An 18351-nucleotide genomic window follows, 5' to 3' on the forward strand; every position below is an offset into this window, starting at 1 on the left:
TCCCTTGCCAGGGGCTGGGGCTCAGTGCTTCGCCCTTTGCATTAATGAAACACCACCAGGTTTGCTCAGCATCAGAGACCTCTTTAGCTGCTTTTCTTTACCTGTTAGAACTGACTCCAGTTCTCTGCTCTAACCAGAGCCTGGAGACACTCTCACAGTAGTGTTCATCAGTGGGACCCATTAACACAACCAGAAACTTCAGAGTTTTTATCTGACTGTCTTCTTGAGAGGTTTCATCAGCTTCCTCAGCAGTTGTGCTTTACATACACTTTGTTTGCACAGGACATTCAGTTGTGCTTCAGAAACACTTTGCACAGGACAGTTTAAAAACAGGCTGGTGAACACAGACTGACAGGATGTGCTACAGCAGATCAGAGACATCACTAAGAAGGAAGGCATGATAAACAAGACTTTTAAAGGTCAGGGGAATGTGTGCACACAGGTGAAGAAGAATAGAGTAGAATAGACTTAGACTAGACTAGACTAGAATTGAATTAACCAGGTTGGAAGAGACTTTGAGATCATCCAATCCAACCTATCACCCAACACCATCTAATCAACTGAACCATGGCACCAAGCACCCCATCCAGGCTCTTCTTTAACACCTCCAGTGATGGTGACTCTACCACCTCCCTGGGCAGCACATTCCAATGGCCAATCTCTCTTTCTATGACGAACTTTCTCCTCAGCCTCCCCTGGCACAGCTTGAGACTGTGTCCTCTTGTTCTGGTGCTGGTCACCTGGGAGAAGAGACCGATCCCCACCTGGCTACAACCTCCTTTCAGGTAGTTGTAGACAGCAAGAAGGTCTCCCGAGCCTCCTCTTCTCCAGGCTAAGCAACCCCAGCTCCCTCAGCCTCTCCTCATGGGGCTTGTGCTCCAAACCCCTCCCCACCTTTTTTGCCCTTCTCTGGACACGTTCAAGTGTCTCAATGTCCTTCTTAAATTGAACTGGACACAGGACTCAAGGTGTGGCCTAACCAGTGCTGAGTCCAGGGGCAGAATGACTTCCCTGCCCCTGCCACACTATTCCTGATGCAGGCCAGGATGCCATTGGTCTTCTTGGCCACCTGGGCACACTGTTCAGCCTACTATCAACCACTACTCCAAGGTCCCTTTCTGCCTGGCTGCTCTCCAGCCACTCTGTCCCCAGCCTGTAGCACTGGATGGGGTTGTGACCAAAGTGCAGCACCCAGCACTTGGGACTTGTTAAATGCCATAGTATAGAATCTACACCAGAGTATATCTGTGCCAGAGTATAGAATCTAAGAGCGTTGGTTTCTTGTCCTTCTGCAACATGCTTGAGACACAGCTGGGGTCTTGTTGTGACAGCAAAATGCAGTTGTTTCTAAGGGTGATACAATAGAAATAGGCCAGGGCTGAGTCATTTGGCACCAGCTCCTTTAGAGGCCAGACATAGAATCATAGAATCACCAAGGTTGGAAAAGACCTCAAAGATCAAGTCCAACCTGTCCCCCAAGACCTCATGACTGAACCATGGCACCAAGTGCCACGTCCAGTCCCCTCCTGAACACCTCCAGGGATGGTGACTCCACCACCTCCCTGGGCAGCACATTCCAAAGGCTAACAACTCTCATTTCAAACCATTGCCCCTCGTCCTATCACTGCAGGCCTCCGTCAACAGCGCTCTGCAGCCTCCTCACGCTGCAGCGGAATACATGGAATGCGGGGGGGAAAGCCCGGGAGGGCAGGAAAACAGCGGCGCGTGCCCCGGGCGCCTCGGTGCAGCGGCCGCCCCCGCGCCGGGGGCGGTGAACGGCGAACGCGCGGCCGGCGGCTCGTGCTCGCGCCCGCCCTCGCCCTGCCGCTTCCTGCCGGCAGGGGCGGGGCGGGGCGGTGACGCCAGGGCCGGGCGCGGAGCGGCAGGGCGCCGCAGTGCGGGCCGGAGGTGCTGGCGGTTGGCGCGCTGAGGTTGGGCCTGCGCGCACCTGCGTGGCCGCGCCATGGTTCGCTTCGGTTTGACCGTCGTCCGGCAGTGAGTACCGCGGCTCGTCCTCCCTGGCAGAGCCGGGCCTTGCCCATGCCCTTGTCCCTTTTCCCCGCTGCCCTCCCCTCCTCCGCCGGCGGTGCCGGGACGGGACACGACATCGGCGGGGTTCCGTTCCGCCCCCCCCATTCCGCCCCGGGGCGGTCGGTTGAGCGTGCGCGGCTCCTTCAGGGCCGCGGCTGCTGCCGGGGGGGTAGGCGGCGTGTGCCGGCTAGAAGCCTGGGCAGGCGGAGCGGGGCAGCGCTGGGCCAGCCCCTGAGGGGAGGCGGGCTGGGGTAGGGGCACCAGTGACCCTGGAGGAGAGGTGGTCTGCTTACGGCCTCTGGCCGCCGTGCGGAGGCGTGGGTGACCGCATTCATGTTTATAAATACGTTGAGGGTGAGTGCCAAGAGGATGGAGCCAGGCTCTGCTCGGCGATGCCCGATGACAGCACAAGGGGCACTGGTGGGAGTTGAGGCATAGGAAGTTCCATGGAAACAGGAGGAAGAATTATTTCACTGGGAGGGTGAAAGACGCCTGGAACAGGCTGCCCAGGGGGGTTGTGCAGTCTCCCTCTCTGGACGAGTCTCCCTCTCTGGACGAGTTCCTGTGTGATCTGCTGTAGCTGATCCTGCTCGGGCAGAGGGCTGGACTGGGTGATCTGTACTCGGCACTGGTTAGGCCACACCTTGAGTCCTGTGTCCAGTTCTGGGCCCCTCAGGTTAGGAAAGATGTTGAGATGCTGGAAGGTGTCCAGAGAAGGGCAACAAAGCTGGGGAGGGGTCTGGAGCACAGCCCTGTGAGGAGATGCTGAGGGGGCTGGGGTTGCTTAGCCTGGAGAAGAGGAGGCTCAGGGGAGACCTTCTTGCTGTCTCCCTGAAGGGAGGTTGTAGCCAGGTGGGGGTTGGTCTCTTCTCCCTGGCAACCAGCACCAGAACAAGAGGACACAGTCTCAAGCTGTGCCAGGGAATGTTTAGGCTGGATGTTAGGAAGAAATTCTTCCCAGAAAGAGAGATTGGCCTTTGGAATGTGCTGCCTAGAGAGGTGGTGGAGTCACCATCACTGGAGGTGTTTAGGTAGAGCCTGGATGGGGTGCTTGGTGCCATGGTTTAGCTGATGAGATGGTGTTGGGTGATAGGTTGGTCTTGGTGATTTCAAAGTTCTTTTCCAGCCTGGTTAATTCTGTCCTGTCCTATCCTATAGCATGCTTACTTAATGATGTCCCAAAATACCAGATCTATAAGATTTTCTCTTTTAACACTTCCAGGGATGGTGCCTCCACCACTGCCCTGGATAGCTAGCTCCAGTGTAGGACATGTAGCTTGTTCCATTTCACAGAGGGTATATATAGTGTGACCAGGAGGTTCAGGGAGGTTCTTCTCCCCCTCTACTCTGCCCTGCTGAGATCACACCTGCAATACTGTGTCTGGTTTTGGGCTTCTCAGTTCAAGGGAGACAGAGACCTGTTGGAGAGAGTCCAACAGAGAGCCACAAGGATGATTAGGGGATTTGAGCACCTCCCCTATGAAAAGAGACTGAAAGCCCTGGAGCTATTTAGTTTTGAGAAGACTGAGAGGGGATCTGATCAATGTCTCAATATCTGAGGAGTAAGTGTCAAGTGGAGGGGGCCAAGCTCTTCTCAGTGGTGCACAGTAATAAGACAAGGAACAATGGATACAAGCTTGAACAGAGAAGGTTTCACCTCACCATGAGGAGAAACTTCTTTACAATGAGGGTGACAGAGCCCTGGAACAGGCTGCCCAGAGAGGTTGTGGAGTCTCCTTCTCTGGAGACTTTCCAAACCCACCTGGATGCATTCCTGTGTGGACTACCCTAAGTGATCCTGCTTTGGCTGGGGGGTTGGACTCGATGATCTGTGGAGGTCCCAACCTCTGATGTACTGTGATACTGTGGTATCAACAAAGCTGTGACCTTGACTAGACTTGAGTAGGTCCAGCTCCCTGCAATTGAAAGTAGTTAAGTGTTTAATTTTTATGAAAGGTAATTTTTTTTTCCCCTTGAGCATAACACATTTTCATATTTAATCAGTGCAATTGGAGCAATGAGTTGGTTTTGGTTTTTCCCCTGATTTTCCTCCTGTGAAGAGTTGCCTTTGACTTCCCCTACAAACCTGCATTTGCTGACTTGGTTTTGTAGTTGCAGCCTAACTCTGATATCAGCTAGGAAATAACTAAGCCTGAAACAGTTTGTTGGCCTTGAGATCTTCAGGTGGAACTCTGGCAGACACTTCAGAAAGATCACAGGGTGTTGGAGGTTCCCTCAAACCGAAGCCATTCTATGAAATAGTGATGTTGGAATGGGATGGGATGGGATGGAATGGAATGGAATGGAATGGAATGGAATGGAATGGAATGGAGCAGGTTGGAAGAGACCTTTGAGATCATCGTGTCCAACCAATCACCCACCACCATCTAATCAACTAAACCATGGCACCAAGCACCCCATAAGTCTCTTCCTAAACACCTCCAGTGATGGTGACTCCTTGGCTACTTGAAAATGTTTTGATAGTTTTGTGTGTGACTTTTTGGAGGGTTTTTTTGGGTAAAGTCCTATTTAAAAGAGGCTGTGCTGTACTGTATTTCACATTTCATATCCAGACTCTTCTGTCTCCTGTTGGTATCTAACATCATAATGTTCTGAACCTTCATAATGTTCTTGTGAGATAATTTTCTTCTGTTTGTGTTCTCTTCCAGTGGGGAAACAAGATACAACAAAGACAAGATACTGCAAGGTTAGTGTCAGTTTTTTTTCTGTAGCTTATTAGAGGTGGAAAGTTATTCTTCCCTGCAAAGTGTGAAAACCTGTAGTGAGCTGCTGAAATGTTAAATATTGCTTTGGAATAATACTGTAAACCTTAAGAGACTTCAGTTTTAGACAGGATGTTAGCTTAATAGCTTTACAGACCCATGCAGATTGCAAGTCATTCTCCACAGAGTATCAATAAATAGTGATGCATTTCTTGTGTCAACAAGAATATTACAACAGTTCCTGTTTCTGAAGAGAAGGGGCAATAAAAGTTACCTGTGCTGAAATACAGCAGTAGCAGCACCTGCTGCTAAGGATGCCAGGATGTCCTCTTGCACTCTGCTAAAACTCAGTAGTATGAAGCCTGGGGAATGGGCTTCTGTGGCCCAAATGGGCAGTGAGCCCTGACCTGCAGCTCTGGTGAAGAATCATCCAGGTCCATATTTGTTGGAAAGGAGCCACAGAAGGATGGGAGGATGTAGTCATGAGGTGCTGGGTGACAGGTTGGACTTGATGATCTCTGAGGTCTTTTCCAACCTTACTGATTCTGTGATTTGATGATATTTCTTTAAGAAAATAAAGCCTGCAGCAAGGAAGAATTGAAAACAAAGAGTGTTTAAATGCTTGAATTGTTCAGTCTCAAAGGTTGACAGGCTTTGGACAAAACATTTAACTGTGACTGCTGGCTTGCACACCCACAACTGAAAACACTGAGCTGCTCAGATATCTCTTGTAGAACAAGCAAGGCTTGCCACTACCAGGAACCTGTAAATAAATAAACTTTCTACAATGCCTTGTAGTGTGAGGAAGAATCATGCTTCCAGATTTTCCCACCTCTGTTTGATCTTGTGATTCACAGTTCTTGCAACATGGCTTTGTGCTTACAGTAGAATAGAATAGAATGAGAATATCTGATGTCTGATGTTGAAGAAGAAATATTAGAATAGAATTAACCAGCTTGGAAGAGACCTTTGAGATCATCAAGTCTAACCTATCATTCAACACCATCTAATCAACTAAACCATGGCACCAAGCACCCCATCCAGTCTCTTCCTAAACACCTCCAGTGATGGTGACTCCACCACCTCCCTGGGCAGCACATTCCAATGGCAAATAGCTCTTTCCATGAAGAACTTCTTCCTAACATCCAGCCTAAACCTCCCCTGGTGCAGCTTGAGACTCTGTCCTCTTGTTCTGGTGTTGCTTGCCTGGGAGAAGAGACCTGGCTACAACCTCCCTTCAGGTAGTTGTAGAGAGCAAGAAGGTCTCCCCTGAGCCTCCTCTTCTCCAGGCTAAGCAACCCCAGCTCCCTCAGCCTCTCCTCCCAGGGCTGTGCTCCAGACCCCTCCCCAGCTTTGTTGCCCTTCTCTGGACACCATCCAGCAACTCAGCATCTTTCCTAAATTGAGGGGCCCAGAACTGGACACAGGACTCAAGGTGTGGCCTGACCAGAATATTCCCCTACTTTATGTTCTGAAAAGCCCTAAGGGTGTCTTTTAAATCCCTAGCCCTCCGTGTCAAATGACACGTAGTTGGTTGCTCTCCAATGTAGAAAGTGAACACTGCCTTGTGTTGCAAGAACTTTAAGATCCACACCAGCATGGTGGGTCTGAGGCCTCACAGAGCCAAATTGCAGCTGAGGTACTCAAGAAGCATATAAATGATTGTGTGCTTGCTTGGTGAAAATTGTCTCTGTGGCTGGTCTGGATCTGAGGAGAGTTGCACACCTCCCTGCTTTGCATTCCTGCAAATGTAACATAGGTGATACAAGTGTGGACATGGCAACAGGCTGCCCAACAGGAGAGCAGGTTTAGAATGGCTCTTAGGAAGTTGTTCTTTAGTACAGCGGTGCTGGGGCTGTGAAGTAGGTTGCTCAGGGAGATTGTGGGTCCCTCCTTCCTTGGGGTGTTCAAGGCCAGATTGGATGAGGCCTTGAGCAGCCAAATCTAGTCGAGAGGCCTCCCTGCCCATTGGAGTAGATGATCTGTGAGGTCCTTTCCCAGCTGAGCCATTCTATGGTTATGACTGAGCACATTTTTTTTCTTGCTGCCATGTTGTTCAGCTGCTAAATGAGCTAAAATTTGCATGTCCTAACCTTGATGGGCTTTGTTTTGTAGGTCAAGGAGTGGATGAGCCACTCTCTGCAACTGGTTTCAGACAGGCAGATGCTGCTGGTCTCTTTCTCAGTAATGTGAAGTTTACTCATGTCTTCTCAAGTGACCTCCTTCGAGCCAAGCAGGTAAGTGCCTCTTGAGGCAGCTGAATGTAAGTATTAGCTTCAGAGTTTGCCATTCAGGTGCTATTGAAGATGCAAAAGATAATACAGTGTCAGCCCAACCCTGTTTTTGTGGATCTAAACCTGCAGGTTTTGTTGTGCAGGGTTCAAGAAGGCCTCTGAGAAAGGAAATGTCCATGAGAAAAGCTCACTTAGGAAGCAGTGAAGGCTAGCTTGCTTTGCAGGATGTCCTGCAGTGCTGTTCATATGGATTTGCTGTTGTCTGTGCATTGGTTCTTGGTGAAGGAGTAATCACAAGAGGTAACACAGATTGGAGTCAGTTTTCCTTTGAAGAAACAAAATAAATTGTCTGTGATGTTGTTACAGGATCATAGAATTGTTAGGGTTGGAAGGGACCTGAAGGATCATCCACTTCCAACCTCTCTGCCATGGTCTCAGCAGGGCAGAGTAGAGGGGGAGAAGAACCTCCCTACCCCGCTGGCCACACTTTTCTTGATGCACCCCAGGATCCCATTGTCTCTCTTGGCCACAAGGGCACGTTGCTGTCCCCTGGAGAACTTGCTGTCCACCAGGACTCCAAGCTCTTTCTCTGTGGTGCTGCTTTCCATTTAGGGCAGCCCCTAACCTGTACTGGTGCCTTTGCTTTACAATGCTCATAAGACTCTGTGCCATGACCCTGTCTTAGGGTGCCTGGTTTCGAATTCTCACCCTCTTGAGAGTGAGGTTGTGACTTGTACTGTAACAGGTTGGTAAGTTTGGGGTTTTTCTTCTTTTGCATTTGAGGCAGTCTTTTCCATGAGAAGCATTTGCACTCTCATAATGTGGAAGACAGACCTGAATCTGTCCTTCCCATAAAGGAAATGTGTTTTGCCATTTGTTTGACAAACTGTCCAGACTTGAGGAAGCTTTTCCAAAGATGTGTAAAGCTGCACTTTCCATTTGCTTAGAACTCCTTTGCCTTTTTTTTTGGCAGCTGCAGAGAACACAAAGAAGTGTCCTTCACATACTGTCATTTTGTAGCTCAAGTATGAGAGGAATGTGCAAGTTCCCTTGCAAAAGAGGGGAGGGGAGGAGAAAAAGGTGTTTTAAAGAAACTGAAGTTTAGTTTGCCTTGCAGTGTCCCCTGCATCAGCTATAGTCAGGGTATAGAATAGAATAGAATAGACCAGGTTGGAAGAGACCTTCAAGATCATCATGTCCAACCTATCATCCAACACCACCTCATCAACTAACCCATGGCACCAAGCATCCTGTCAAGCCTCGCCCTGAACACCCCCAGCGACGGCGACCCCACCACCTCCTCAGGCAGCCCATTCCAGTGGGCAATCACTCTCTCTGTGTAAAACTTCCTCTTAACCTCCAGCCTAAACCTCCCCTGGCACAGCTTGAGACTGTGTCCTCTTGTTCTGGTGCTGGTTGCCAGGGAGAAGAGACCAACCCCCACCTGGCTACAACCTCCCTTCAGGGAGTTGTAGACAGCAAGAAGGTCTCCCCTGAGCCTCCTCTTCTCCAGGCTAAGCAACCCCAGCCCCCTCAGCATCTCCTCACAGGGCTGTGTTCCAAACCCCTCACCAACTTTGTTGCCCTTCTCTGGACACCTTCCAGCAAGTCAACCTCCTTCCTAAACTGAGGGGCCCAGAACTGGACACAGGACTCAAGGTGTGGCCTAACCAGTGCAGTGTACAGGGGCAGAATGACCTCCCTGCTCCTGCTGGCCACACTGTTCCTGATGCAGGCCAGGATGCCATTGGCCCTCCTGGCTGCCTGGGCACACTGCAGGCTCATCTTCAGCCTACCATTTTGTGATTCTGTGAACCTTCAGAAGATTGCAGCTTTTCTGCCTTCTGTGATTCTATGATGTACCCCATTCTGAGTGACACTGCTCTCTGGAAGACTTTCTATCCTGTTTGTTTGGGTTGTTGGGTACTACTCATGCAACTTAACACTGGCTGTGGTGGTGTGAGGTGGTCTGTCTGTTCCATGAGAAAGCAGCTCACTGATGTAACTCTGTATTCACTTTTTCAGACTGCTGCCACAATTCTAGGGAAGAATAAGTTTTGCAAAGATTTGGAAATCAAGTATGATGCAAGACTTCGAGAGAGAGTAAGTGCCAAAAGAGCTAATTCTGATGTTGAATGCTGAGTAACTGCAAATGTAAGTTACTGCCAGTGGATAGTTGGGTTGTTAAATGCTGTACTCAGCCCTGGTTAGGCCACACCTTGAGTCCTGTGTCCAGTTGTGGGCCCCTCAATTTAAGAAGGACATTGAGACTCTTGAATGTATCCAGAGAAGGGCAACAAGGCTGGGGAGAGGCCTTGAGCATAGCCCTGTGAGGAGAGGCTGAGGGAGCTGGGGTTGCTTAGCCTGCAGAAGAGGAGGCTCAGGGCAGACCTTCTTGCTGTCTACAACTACCTGAAGGGAGGTTGTAGCCAGGCAGGGGTTGGTCTCCCAGGCAAGCAGCACCAGAACAAGAGGACACAGTCTCAAGCTGTGCCAGGGGAGGTTTAGGCTGGATGTTAGGAAGAAGTTCTTCCCAGAAAGAGAGATTGGCCTTTGGAATGTGCTGCCCAGGGAGGTGGTGGAGTCACCATCACTGGAGGTGTTTAGGAAGAGCCTGGATGAGGCACTTGGTGCCATGGTTTGGACGTGAGGAGGAAGTTCTTCCCCATGAGAGTGGTGAAGCCCTGGAATGGGTTGTCCAGGGAGGTGGTTGAGGCCCCATCCCTGGAGGTGTTTAAGGCCAGGCTGGATGAGGCTCTGGCCAGCCTGATCTAGTGTGGGGTGTCCCTGCCCATGGCAGGGGGGCTGGAACTCGATGTTCCTTGTGATCCCTTCCAACTCTGACTGATACTATGATGTTGGGTCTGTAGTGGAAGGGTGCTGCAGTTTTGGCTGTAGAAGAGTTGTGGTCCTCTGGGCAGCCTCTTCAGCTCCAGGAGTTGCAGCAGGCAGAGCTTAGGACACAGAGAGAGGGTTTGGTTTGCTTCTTCCAGGCTCCATTTCTCTGTCATTTTTTCCTCTCCTGGTATTCTCTCCCTTTTTCTTCAGAGCAGCATTGCCCCAGGGCTTTTCCATCTCTCCTGTTTTCCTTCTCAGCAGCATTGTCCTTCTCCTGTGATTCTCTTCTCCTGAGCCAGGAGTTGCTCAAGTCTTTTATACAGTTTTTAGGTCCATTTGCCTCTGTCCATTTCCAGGACAGCTGCAGTCCAGTGAACAGTCCTTTGCTGGGGCACATCTCAGTTCATGATACAATCAGAAGGTGATTTGCATCCAGGAATGGTCCTGATGGGTGGAGATGATCTTGTATGCATATTACCCAAGGTATCAATGGCTGTGGCCTGGGTTCCATTGTCTGGGCCAGCAGCAAAGGTGATTTTATCTTTGTTGAGTCACATCAGGAGAGATAAGATTTAGTCTCTCACACTACCCCAGGGCACAAGTGAGCAGAGGCTGTCCCTTCCTTCCTGACCCCCAGCCTTCAGGTATTTATGGACATTGATCAGATTCCCTCTCAGTCTTCTCTTCTCCACACTAAACAGCCCCAGGTCTGTCAGCCTTTCCTCATCAGGCAGTGCTCCAGTCCCTTCATCATCTTTGTAGCCCTCCCTTGGACTCTCTGCAGTAGATCCCTGGCCCTCTTGAGCTGGGCAGCCCAGAACTGGTTGCAGTATTCCAGGTAGGGTCTCACCAGGGCAGAGTAGAAGGGGAGGAGAACCTCCCTAGATCTGCTGGACACACTCTTCTTGAGATCCCATTGGCCTTCTTGGCCACCAGGGCACATTGCTGTCCCTTGGAGAACTTCTTGTCCACCAGGACTCCCAGGTCCTTCTCCACAGGGCTGCTCTCCAGCAGATCACCTCCTAACCTGTACTGGCTGTTGAGTCTCTGTTGTGAAGTGGGACTTGGTCTCTTTACCCAATGAACTGTGATAGAACCAGAGGGAATGGCCTCAAGCTGCACCAGGGGAAGTTTAGGCAGGCACCAGGAAAAATGTTTTCATTGAAAGGGTTGTGAGGCATTGGAATAGGCTGCCCACAGAGGTGTTGGAGTCACCATCCCTGGACACCTTTAGAAGCTGTGTAGATGTGCCTGGGCTTAGTGGTGGACTTGGTAGAGTAGGGTTAATGGGTTGGAGTCAGTCTTGAAGGTCTTTTCCAACCCAAATGATTCTGTGATTCTCTCATGCCTTGCCTGGAATAAACCTCACAAGATTAGGATTTTAGTTTCAGATATTTCAGTTGGAGCACTTACTTCTTCTCATCTTTCAGAGTGTTCTCAAGTTGTCAGTGTTCTGCTAAAGCAAAGGGGACTGAGAGAATGAAGTAAATGTATTTCAGTACCTCTGAATTCTGAAGACTGTAATGAGAGTTGTGACAACTAATTAACAACTTTCCAGTACCCAAAGGGAGCCCTACAGGAAGGCTGCAGAGGGACTGTTTGCAGAGACTTGTAGTGATAGGATGAGGGGCAGTGGTTTGAAATGAGAGAAGAGCATATTTGGATTGGATGTTAGGAACAACTTCTTTACCATGAGGGTGGTGGAACACTGGAACAAGTTGCCCAGGGAGGTAGTCAAGGCCCCATCCCTGTAGATATTCAAGATGAGGCTTGGCAGGGGTCTGGGCAACCTGCTCTAGTGCAGGATGGCCCCTGCTGACTGCAGGGGAGGCTGGCCTAGATGTCCTTTGGAGTTCACTTCCAACCCAAACCATTCTGATTCTGTGATTCTCATTGCATCTGCACAGCAGGAGAAAGTCAGAAAAGCTTCAGTGGTGAGCATGAGTCTGAATCTTAGTCATCAACATCAGGATTTCTGGAATGCATTTAACTGAAGATTTGACAGTGTGGCATTTGCTCTTTCTTTAAATATTGATGATCACTGCAGTGTTTTCACTCTCTGGATGTTCCATGGAAAGGTCAAAGCTTTCCCTTGGATGCATTTTCATCTGCTAGAGAGTGGCAGTGCATTATTAATCTTTAGAGGGAGAAGTATTCATCTATTTTACCACTGTTAGACATCTTCAAGGTCAAAAATGGTCATGTACCTTCAGGTAGATTTGTCTTGTAAGATACATCACAGATGTTAAGTATTTTATCATGATCTAACTCCATGTTTTCTAGTGATGCAGAACATCTATCTGGTATAGATGGCTTGGAATAGAATGGAATGGGAATGGAATGGAATAGAATTAACCAGGTTGGAAGAGACCTTTGAGATCATCAAGTCCAACCTATCACCCAACACCATCTCATCAACTAAACCATGGCACCAAGCACCCCATCCAGTCTCTTCCTAAACACCTCCAGGGATGGTGACTCCACCACCTCCCTGGGCAGCACATTCCAATGGCCAATCTCTCTTTCTGTGAAGAACTTCTTCCTAACATCCAGCCTAAACCTCCCCTGGCACAGCTTGAGACTGTGTCCCCTTGTTCTGGTGCTGGTTGCCTGGGAGAAGAGACCAACCCCCACCTGGCTACAACCTCCCTTCAGGTAGTCATAGACAGCAAGAAGGTCTCCCCTGAGCCTCCTCTTCTCCAGGCCAAGCAACCCCAGCTCCCTCAGCCTCTCCTCATAGATATATAGAATTTCTTCCTAATATCTACTCTAAATCTAGATATTTGTCCCAGAAAAAGCAGGGGAAGGACTTTAATAGGTAGAGCACTTGAGGGGGTTTCAGCTCTCTGGTTCTGTGTCAATATTTCTGATTTTAAAATGGGCTCCTCCCTGTTGTGGAGATTTCAGGGATCTGTAGAGAAATTATTTGTTCCTCTAATTACTTGGGTGACAGAACCCTGGAACAGGCTGCCCAGGGAGGTGGTGGAGTCTGCCTCTCTGGGGATACTCAAAACCCACCTGGATGTGCTCCTGTGTGATCTGGTGTAGGCGATGCTGCTCTGGCAGGGGAGGTTGGACTGGATGAGCTTTTGAGGTCCCTTCCAACCCCTAACAATCTATGATTCTAATAGTGAAAAATAATTCCCTGTAGCCTTTCTGCAAGTGAAAAGTAAGTGGAGTTTATCCTTGTTTTGTACAGCTACATGCAGAGGTGCTTGCAGGGTAACCTCAGTTACAGAGGTAGTTGAATTTGCTATGCTTAGAGTGACTGTAGGAAAAAAAATCTCAAGGCCAAGGTGAGGCTGAAGGTAAATGAGATGCTGCTTCTGGTGTGTTTCTCTTGTAGCAGACAGAAAGATTTCTTCCCCCTCCTGTCTAAAAGGGAGTTGAGCCTGCACATTATACTTGATAATCCAAGAAAACAAAGCTGTAAAAGAGATGTTCCCATTGGCAATGGTGCTGGAGACTTCATACCTCTTGCTAAGCCTGCTCTTTGTAACTTGTCTCTTACAGAAATATGGTGTTGCAGAGGGAAGGCCTTTGACTGATCTCAAGGCTATGGCAAAGGCTGCTGGAGAGCAGTGTCCTTCATTCACACCTTCTGGAGGAGAAACACTGGATGAAGTATTGGATTATTTCTGTTTGTTTGTGCCCTTCTTTCTAGGCCATTTTATCAGTGCAGCTGTGTTGTGTGCTTAGGGAGATCTTACTGAGAGCTCAGCCCAAGCAAAGGTGGTTATTTTCCAAGCTCAAAACCACTCCTGGACCAGTTTACAATGAGTGGCTTCCAAGCAGGGAATCTCTTTACAACTGAAATGCTGGGCTTTGAGATTCATTCCTCATGGAGCTCTCGTTTGCAGGAGAATGAGTCCCTCAGGGATCAGTCCTGGGACCAGTCTTGTTTAACATCTTTGTGGGTGCCATGGACAGTGGCATTGAGTGCACCCTCAGCAGGTTTGCTGATGACACCAAGCTGTGTGGTGCAGCAGACAGGCTGGAGGGAAGGGATCCATCCAGAGGGACCTTGATAGGCTGGAGAGCTGAGCTCATGTCAACCTCATGAGGCGCAACAAGACCAAAGGCAAGGTCCTGCATCTAGGTTAGGGCAATCTCAGGCACTGATATAGGCTGGGCAGGGGCTGGCTTGAGAGCAGCCCTGAAGAAAAGGACTTGGGGGTGCTGGTGGATGAGAAGCTCAACATCAGCCAGCAGTGAGCACTTGGAGCCCAGAAAGCCAATCCCATCCTGGGCTGCATCAAGAGAAGCAGAGCCAGCAGGTTGAGGGAGGTGATTCTCTTCCTCTGCTCCACTCTGGTGAGACCCCACCTGGAGTACTGTGTCCAGTTCTGGAGCCCCTATTGCAGGAAGGGTCTGGAGGTGCTGGAAGATATCCAGAGAAGGGCCACAAGGATGATCAGAGGGCTGGAGCTCCTCTCCTATGAGGACAGACTGAAGGAGTTGGGGTTGTTCAGTCTGAAGAAGGCTCTGAGGAGACCTTCTTGTGGCCTTCCAGTATCTGAAGGGGGCTACAAGAAAGCTGGGGAGGGACTTTTCAGGGTGTCAGGGAGTGATAGGACTGGGGGGGAATGGAGCAAAACTAGAAATGGGTAGATTCAGATTGGATGTCAGGAAGAAGTTCTTCCCCATGAGGGTGGTGAGACACTGGCACAGGTTGCCCAGGGAGGTGGTGGAAGCCTCATCCCTGGAGGTTTTTGCAGCCAGCCTGGATGTGGCTGTGAGCAACCTGATGTAGTGTGAGGTGTCCCTGCCCAGGGCAGTGGTGGAAGCCTCATCCCTGGAGGTTTTGAAGGCCAGGCTGGATGTGGCTCTGGGCAACCTGCTCTGGTGTGAGGTGTCCCTGCCCATGGCAGGGGGGTTGGAACTGGATGATCCTTGAGGCCCCTTCCAACCCTAACAATTCTGTGATGCCAATTGCCCTTAACCTTTGTTGTTGGAGGGCAGAGTTCTTAAGCATTCAGTTAACTTCCCATTAATTTCTGAGACCTGTGTGTGATAAATGTGTGTCTGGTAACCCAAGCAGTTGCATTTTGAATTGTGGGAGCTGAAACCTGTTTCCTTCTTCTCACTTTGCTCTTCTGACCTCTCCCTCTAGGTAAGGGAACGTGCAAGGGAGTTTTTTGACTCTCTGTGTCGCCTGGTGGTTGAGTGGGAGCAGCCCGAGCAAGACATGCCTGCTGCAGCAAGCAGAAGCTCAGGAGCACCTGAAGGACAGTCAGTTTTCCCTTGGACAAACCACTGCAGTGAAACAGAACTTAGCTCTGGTGGAGCTTCTCAAAGATTAGATGCCAATATCTTAGTGGTGAGTCACGGAGCCTACATGAGGAGCTGGATTGGTTATTTCGTTTCGGATCTCAACTGTGCTTTACCAACTGATGTAGCAAAGTCTCAGTTGGCTTCTGTCAGTCCCAATACAGGAGTTAGTCACTTCCTTGTAAAGCTTGAAAGTGGAAGCTTGTTAAAACCTGAAATCACATGTGTTTGTCTTAATCAAGACTCTCACTTGGTGAATGTGTAGCTCCAAGAGTGTTTTAAGAGTCCTTGTTGGAGCAAGTTGGTTTAGATCGCCGTTACACTGAGCTAGGGCAAGGTATCTGTAGTAGTTACTTGAGATGGGCTGGAGTTACTTGACACTAAACTGCAAAACTGAAGGCATACAGCTGCTTACCATCCTTAACCCAATTTGCATGGTCCTTGTGCCCTGTATCAGCTGGCACTAGTGAAACCACACTCATGTTTTCTGAAGGGAAGCATCCTTCCAGCCACTTGCATAGCTACTCCTGCAGTGTATGTTTCTAAAAACTCCTTTTCACTAGCCCAGAGTTAGTTTGGTTATCTCCAGATGAGAGTTGGGGAGGAGAGAGGAATGGTACCTCTGAGGTGAGGTAGACTGTATTCTTGTTTTATTACAAAATGCTATATTGTAATAGTAAATATTCAGTGTCTTAAAAGAAGCCTTGAATGCAATAGGAGCATTGCCTAGCAGGACAGGTTTGGTGCAGAGTCAGGAGACACCTTCCTGACTCTGCTGCTGAAACAGCTGTGAGACTCTGGGCAAATCTCTTCCCATTTCTAAAATGGGGCTGATGCTATACCTACCTCACAGGAGTGTTTTGGGAGAAGTTGTTAGTGTTGTTGAGCCCTCTCTGTTGAAGACAAAACCCAAAGTATTTATTTTGAACTGTAAGCAGGATGAGGAATCAGATGCACAGAGCTGAAATCAGTCTCACTTCTGGAAAGGAGCCTTACCCAAGAGGGTTAGTTGTACCTGACCAGAAGCCTTCTGTCAGCTGCAGTCATACACTTGATGAATGTTTGCCTAGCATTAGGCAAGTTTGATTGTTTTGTTTGATGGCTGAGTTAGAGCTGCTGGTAGTGCTGAGTTCTTTCCCCACTGGGGTGTTTGTGCTGTTACTCTGTAAGTTTATCTGTGTTATTTATAACACCCACATACTTTGACTTCATTTGCATATTTTAAGCCTGTTTTAATAAAGCCTCCTGGACAGAATTCCATTTTGCCTGGTTTGTGGGGGGGGGGGAGGGGTTGAGACAAAATAGAATAAACCAGGTTGGAAAAGACCTTTGAGACCATCAAGTCCAACCTAGCACCCAACACCATCCAATCAACTAAACCATGGCACCAAGCACCCCATCCAGTCTCTTCCTAAACACCTCCAGGGATGGTGACTCCACCACCTCCCTGGGCAGCACATTCCAATGGCCAATCTCTCTTTCTATGAAGAACTTCTTCCTAACATCCAGCCTAAACCTCCCCTGGTGCAGCCTGGGGCTGTGTCCTCTTGTTCTGGTGTTGGTTGCCTGGGAGAAGAGACCAACCCCCACCTGGCTACAACCTCCCTTCAGGTAATTGTATACTGCAAGAAGGTCTCCTCTGAGCCTCCTCCAGGCTAAGCAACCCCAGCTCCCTCAGCCTCTCCTCGCAGGGCTTGTGCCCCAAACCCCTCCTCAGCTTTGTTGCCCTTAAATACTCTTTGTTAATGTTACTCCCTGCTGGTTTTATTTTACTGTTGTTGTATCAGCTGTAAGTTTCCATGCACTGGGGGAAAAAAAAAGTAATTCAGTAGTTTTGGGAGCTTCTGAGGTTATGAAGCTTTTTTGTCTTTAGGTCTCTGTGTAGGACTGGGCTTTTAAAGTCTTTCAGCTGACACTGAGATGAAATCTTTTTGCTCTTGCAATAAAGTGACTCTTGGACATGGATACAGTAATTCCATGCAGTTTATTGGGATCATGGGAAAGGAGAGCTGCAGTTACATAGATGGTTCTGTCAGGAATAGTAGCAGAACATAAATATTTGAGGGATTACTCAGTGGTAGGCAGTGAATGTTTTGTCCCTGTGAAATGCCAGGCTCTAATTAGCAGCAGGAGACAAGGCCTTAACTACAGGCTGGGTTTGCAGCAGGAGCTGCCAAGACCTAAGAGGCTGTGAAAGCAGATCAAACTGTTGAACATGTGACCAGGATCATAAGGATTTCAAGTGATAAGAAAAAGCTACCTTCCTTTGGAGTAGCTCTGAAGGAAAAGAGAGCTGAAGCCAGTGTTGGAAGTCTCAGCATGTCCACATAATGGCCTGTGGTCAGATCTGGGAGAACCAATGCCTGCTTTGTCTTTTAAACTGGGAAAAAAACCCAAACCCATGGGAGGCCTTTTGCAGCTGAACAGTAGGGGAAGTAAAGGTAAGTTGTGGAGATCACCAGGCTCAAGAGCAAACTCATCCCCCTCGTTTCTAAGGCAGCATTTTGTTGTGCTGAAGGATCCAGTGACATTCTGCTCCCCCCCCGACACACACAAAAAAGGGATGCTTCAAAAGGTAGGGGAGTTGTGACCTCCTTTGGTAAAATCATTGTTCATGGTTTTAATTGTCATTGTTTATTTTCATTATTTATTATTTTAATTAAGACTGCATCCAGGTCTGGGCTCCCCAGTTCAAGAGGGACAGGGATCTACTGGAGAGAGTCCAACAGAGGCCCACAGGGAGGATGAAAGGGACTGGAGCACTGCCTGGTGAGGAAAGGCTGAGATGTTTAGTCTGGAGAAGAGAAGGCTGCAAGGGGCTCTAATAAATGGCTACAAATATCTGAGGGCCTCTGCTCACTTGTGCCCTGGGATAGGACAAGGGGCAATGGATGCAGCACAGGAAGCTCCACCTCAACACGAGGAAGAAGCTTCTTCACTAGAGGTCACAGAGCCCTGGAACAGGCTCTCCAGAGAGGTTGTGGAGTCTCCTTCTCTGGAGACTTTCCAGGCCCATCTGGATGTGTTCCTGTGTGACCTGCACTAGATTCTGTAGTCCTGCTCTGGCAGGGGGGTTAGACTCAAAGAACTCCAGAGGTCCTTTCCAACCCCTAACACCCTGTGGTCCTGTTTTAAGACGTGTTTTTACCAGACCAGATTTGGAAAAGGTGATGGGAGAAGCAAAGAGGACTTCAGAGTTCATAGTATCAGTCAGGGTTGGAAGGGACCACAAGGATCATCTAGTTCCAGCCCCC

General features: G+C 49.1%; 1 protein-coding gene across 1 annotated transcript; it reads left to right on the forward strand.

Moving 5' to 3' along the window:
• The first annotated feature begins 1867 nt into the window (after positions 1-1867).
• On the forward strand, positions 1868-16342 carry TIGAR (TP53 induced glycolysis regulatory phosphatase). The gene is made up of 6 exons (XM_054178209.1): positions 1868-1995; positions 4701-4738; positions 6870-6991; positions 9014-9091; positions 13340-13450; positions 14940-16342. Exons 1-6 carry the CDS (start codon positions 1964-1966, stop codon positions 15360-15362), a joined length of 804 nt encoding a protein of 267 aa, XP_054034184.1. The 5' UTR covers positions 1868-1963; the 3' UTR covers positions 15363-16342.
• The last annotated feature ends 2009 nt before the right edge of the window (positions 16343-18351 follow it).

Source organism: Dryobates pubescens, chromosome Z (assembly GCF_014839835.1).
Source record: "Dryobates pubescens isolate bDryPub1 chromosome Z, bDryPub1.pri, whole genome shotgun sequence".
NCBI classification, from domain to species: Eukaryota; Metazoa; Chordata; class Aves; order Piciformes; family Picidae; genus Dryobates; species Dryobates pubescens.

What these genes read in the sequence shown, in the direction of transcription:
- TIGAR (XM_054178209.1), top strand. Translation starts at nt 1,964, where the DNA reads ATGGTTCGCTTCGGTTTGACCGTCGTCCGGCA. An exon ending in GGTTTGACCGTCGTCCGGCA is followed by an intron (nt 1,996 to 4,700) that starts GTGAGTACCGCG and finishes GTTCTCTTCCAG; the next exon opens with TGGGGAAACAAGATACAACA. An exon ending in ATGCAAGACTTCGAGAGAGA is followed by an intron (nt 9,092 to 13,339) that starts GTAAGTGCCAAA and finishes TGTCTCTTACAG; the next exon opens with AAATATGGTGTTGCAGAGGG.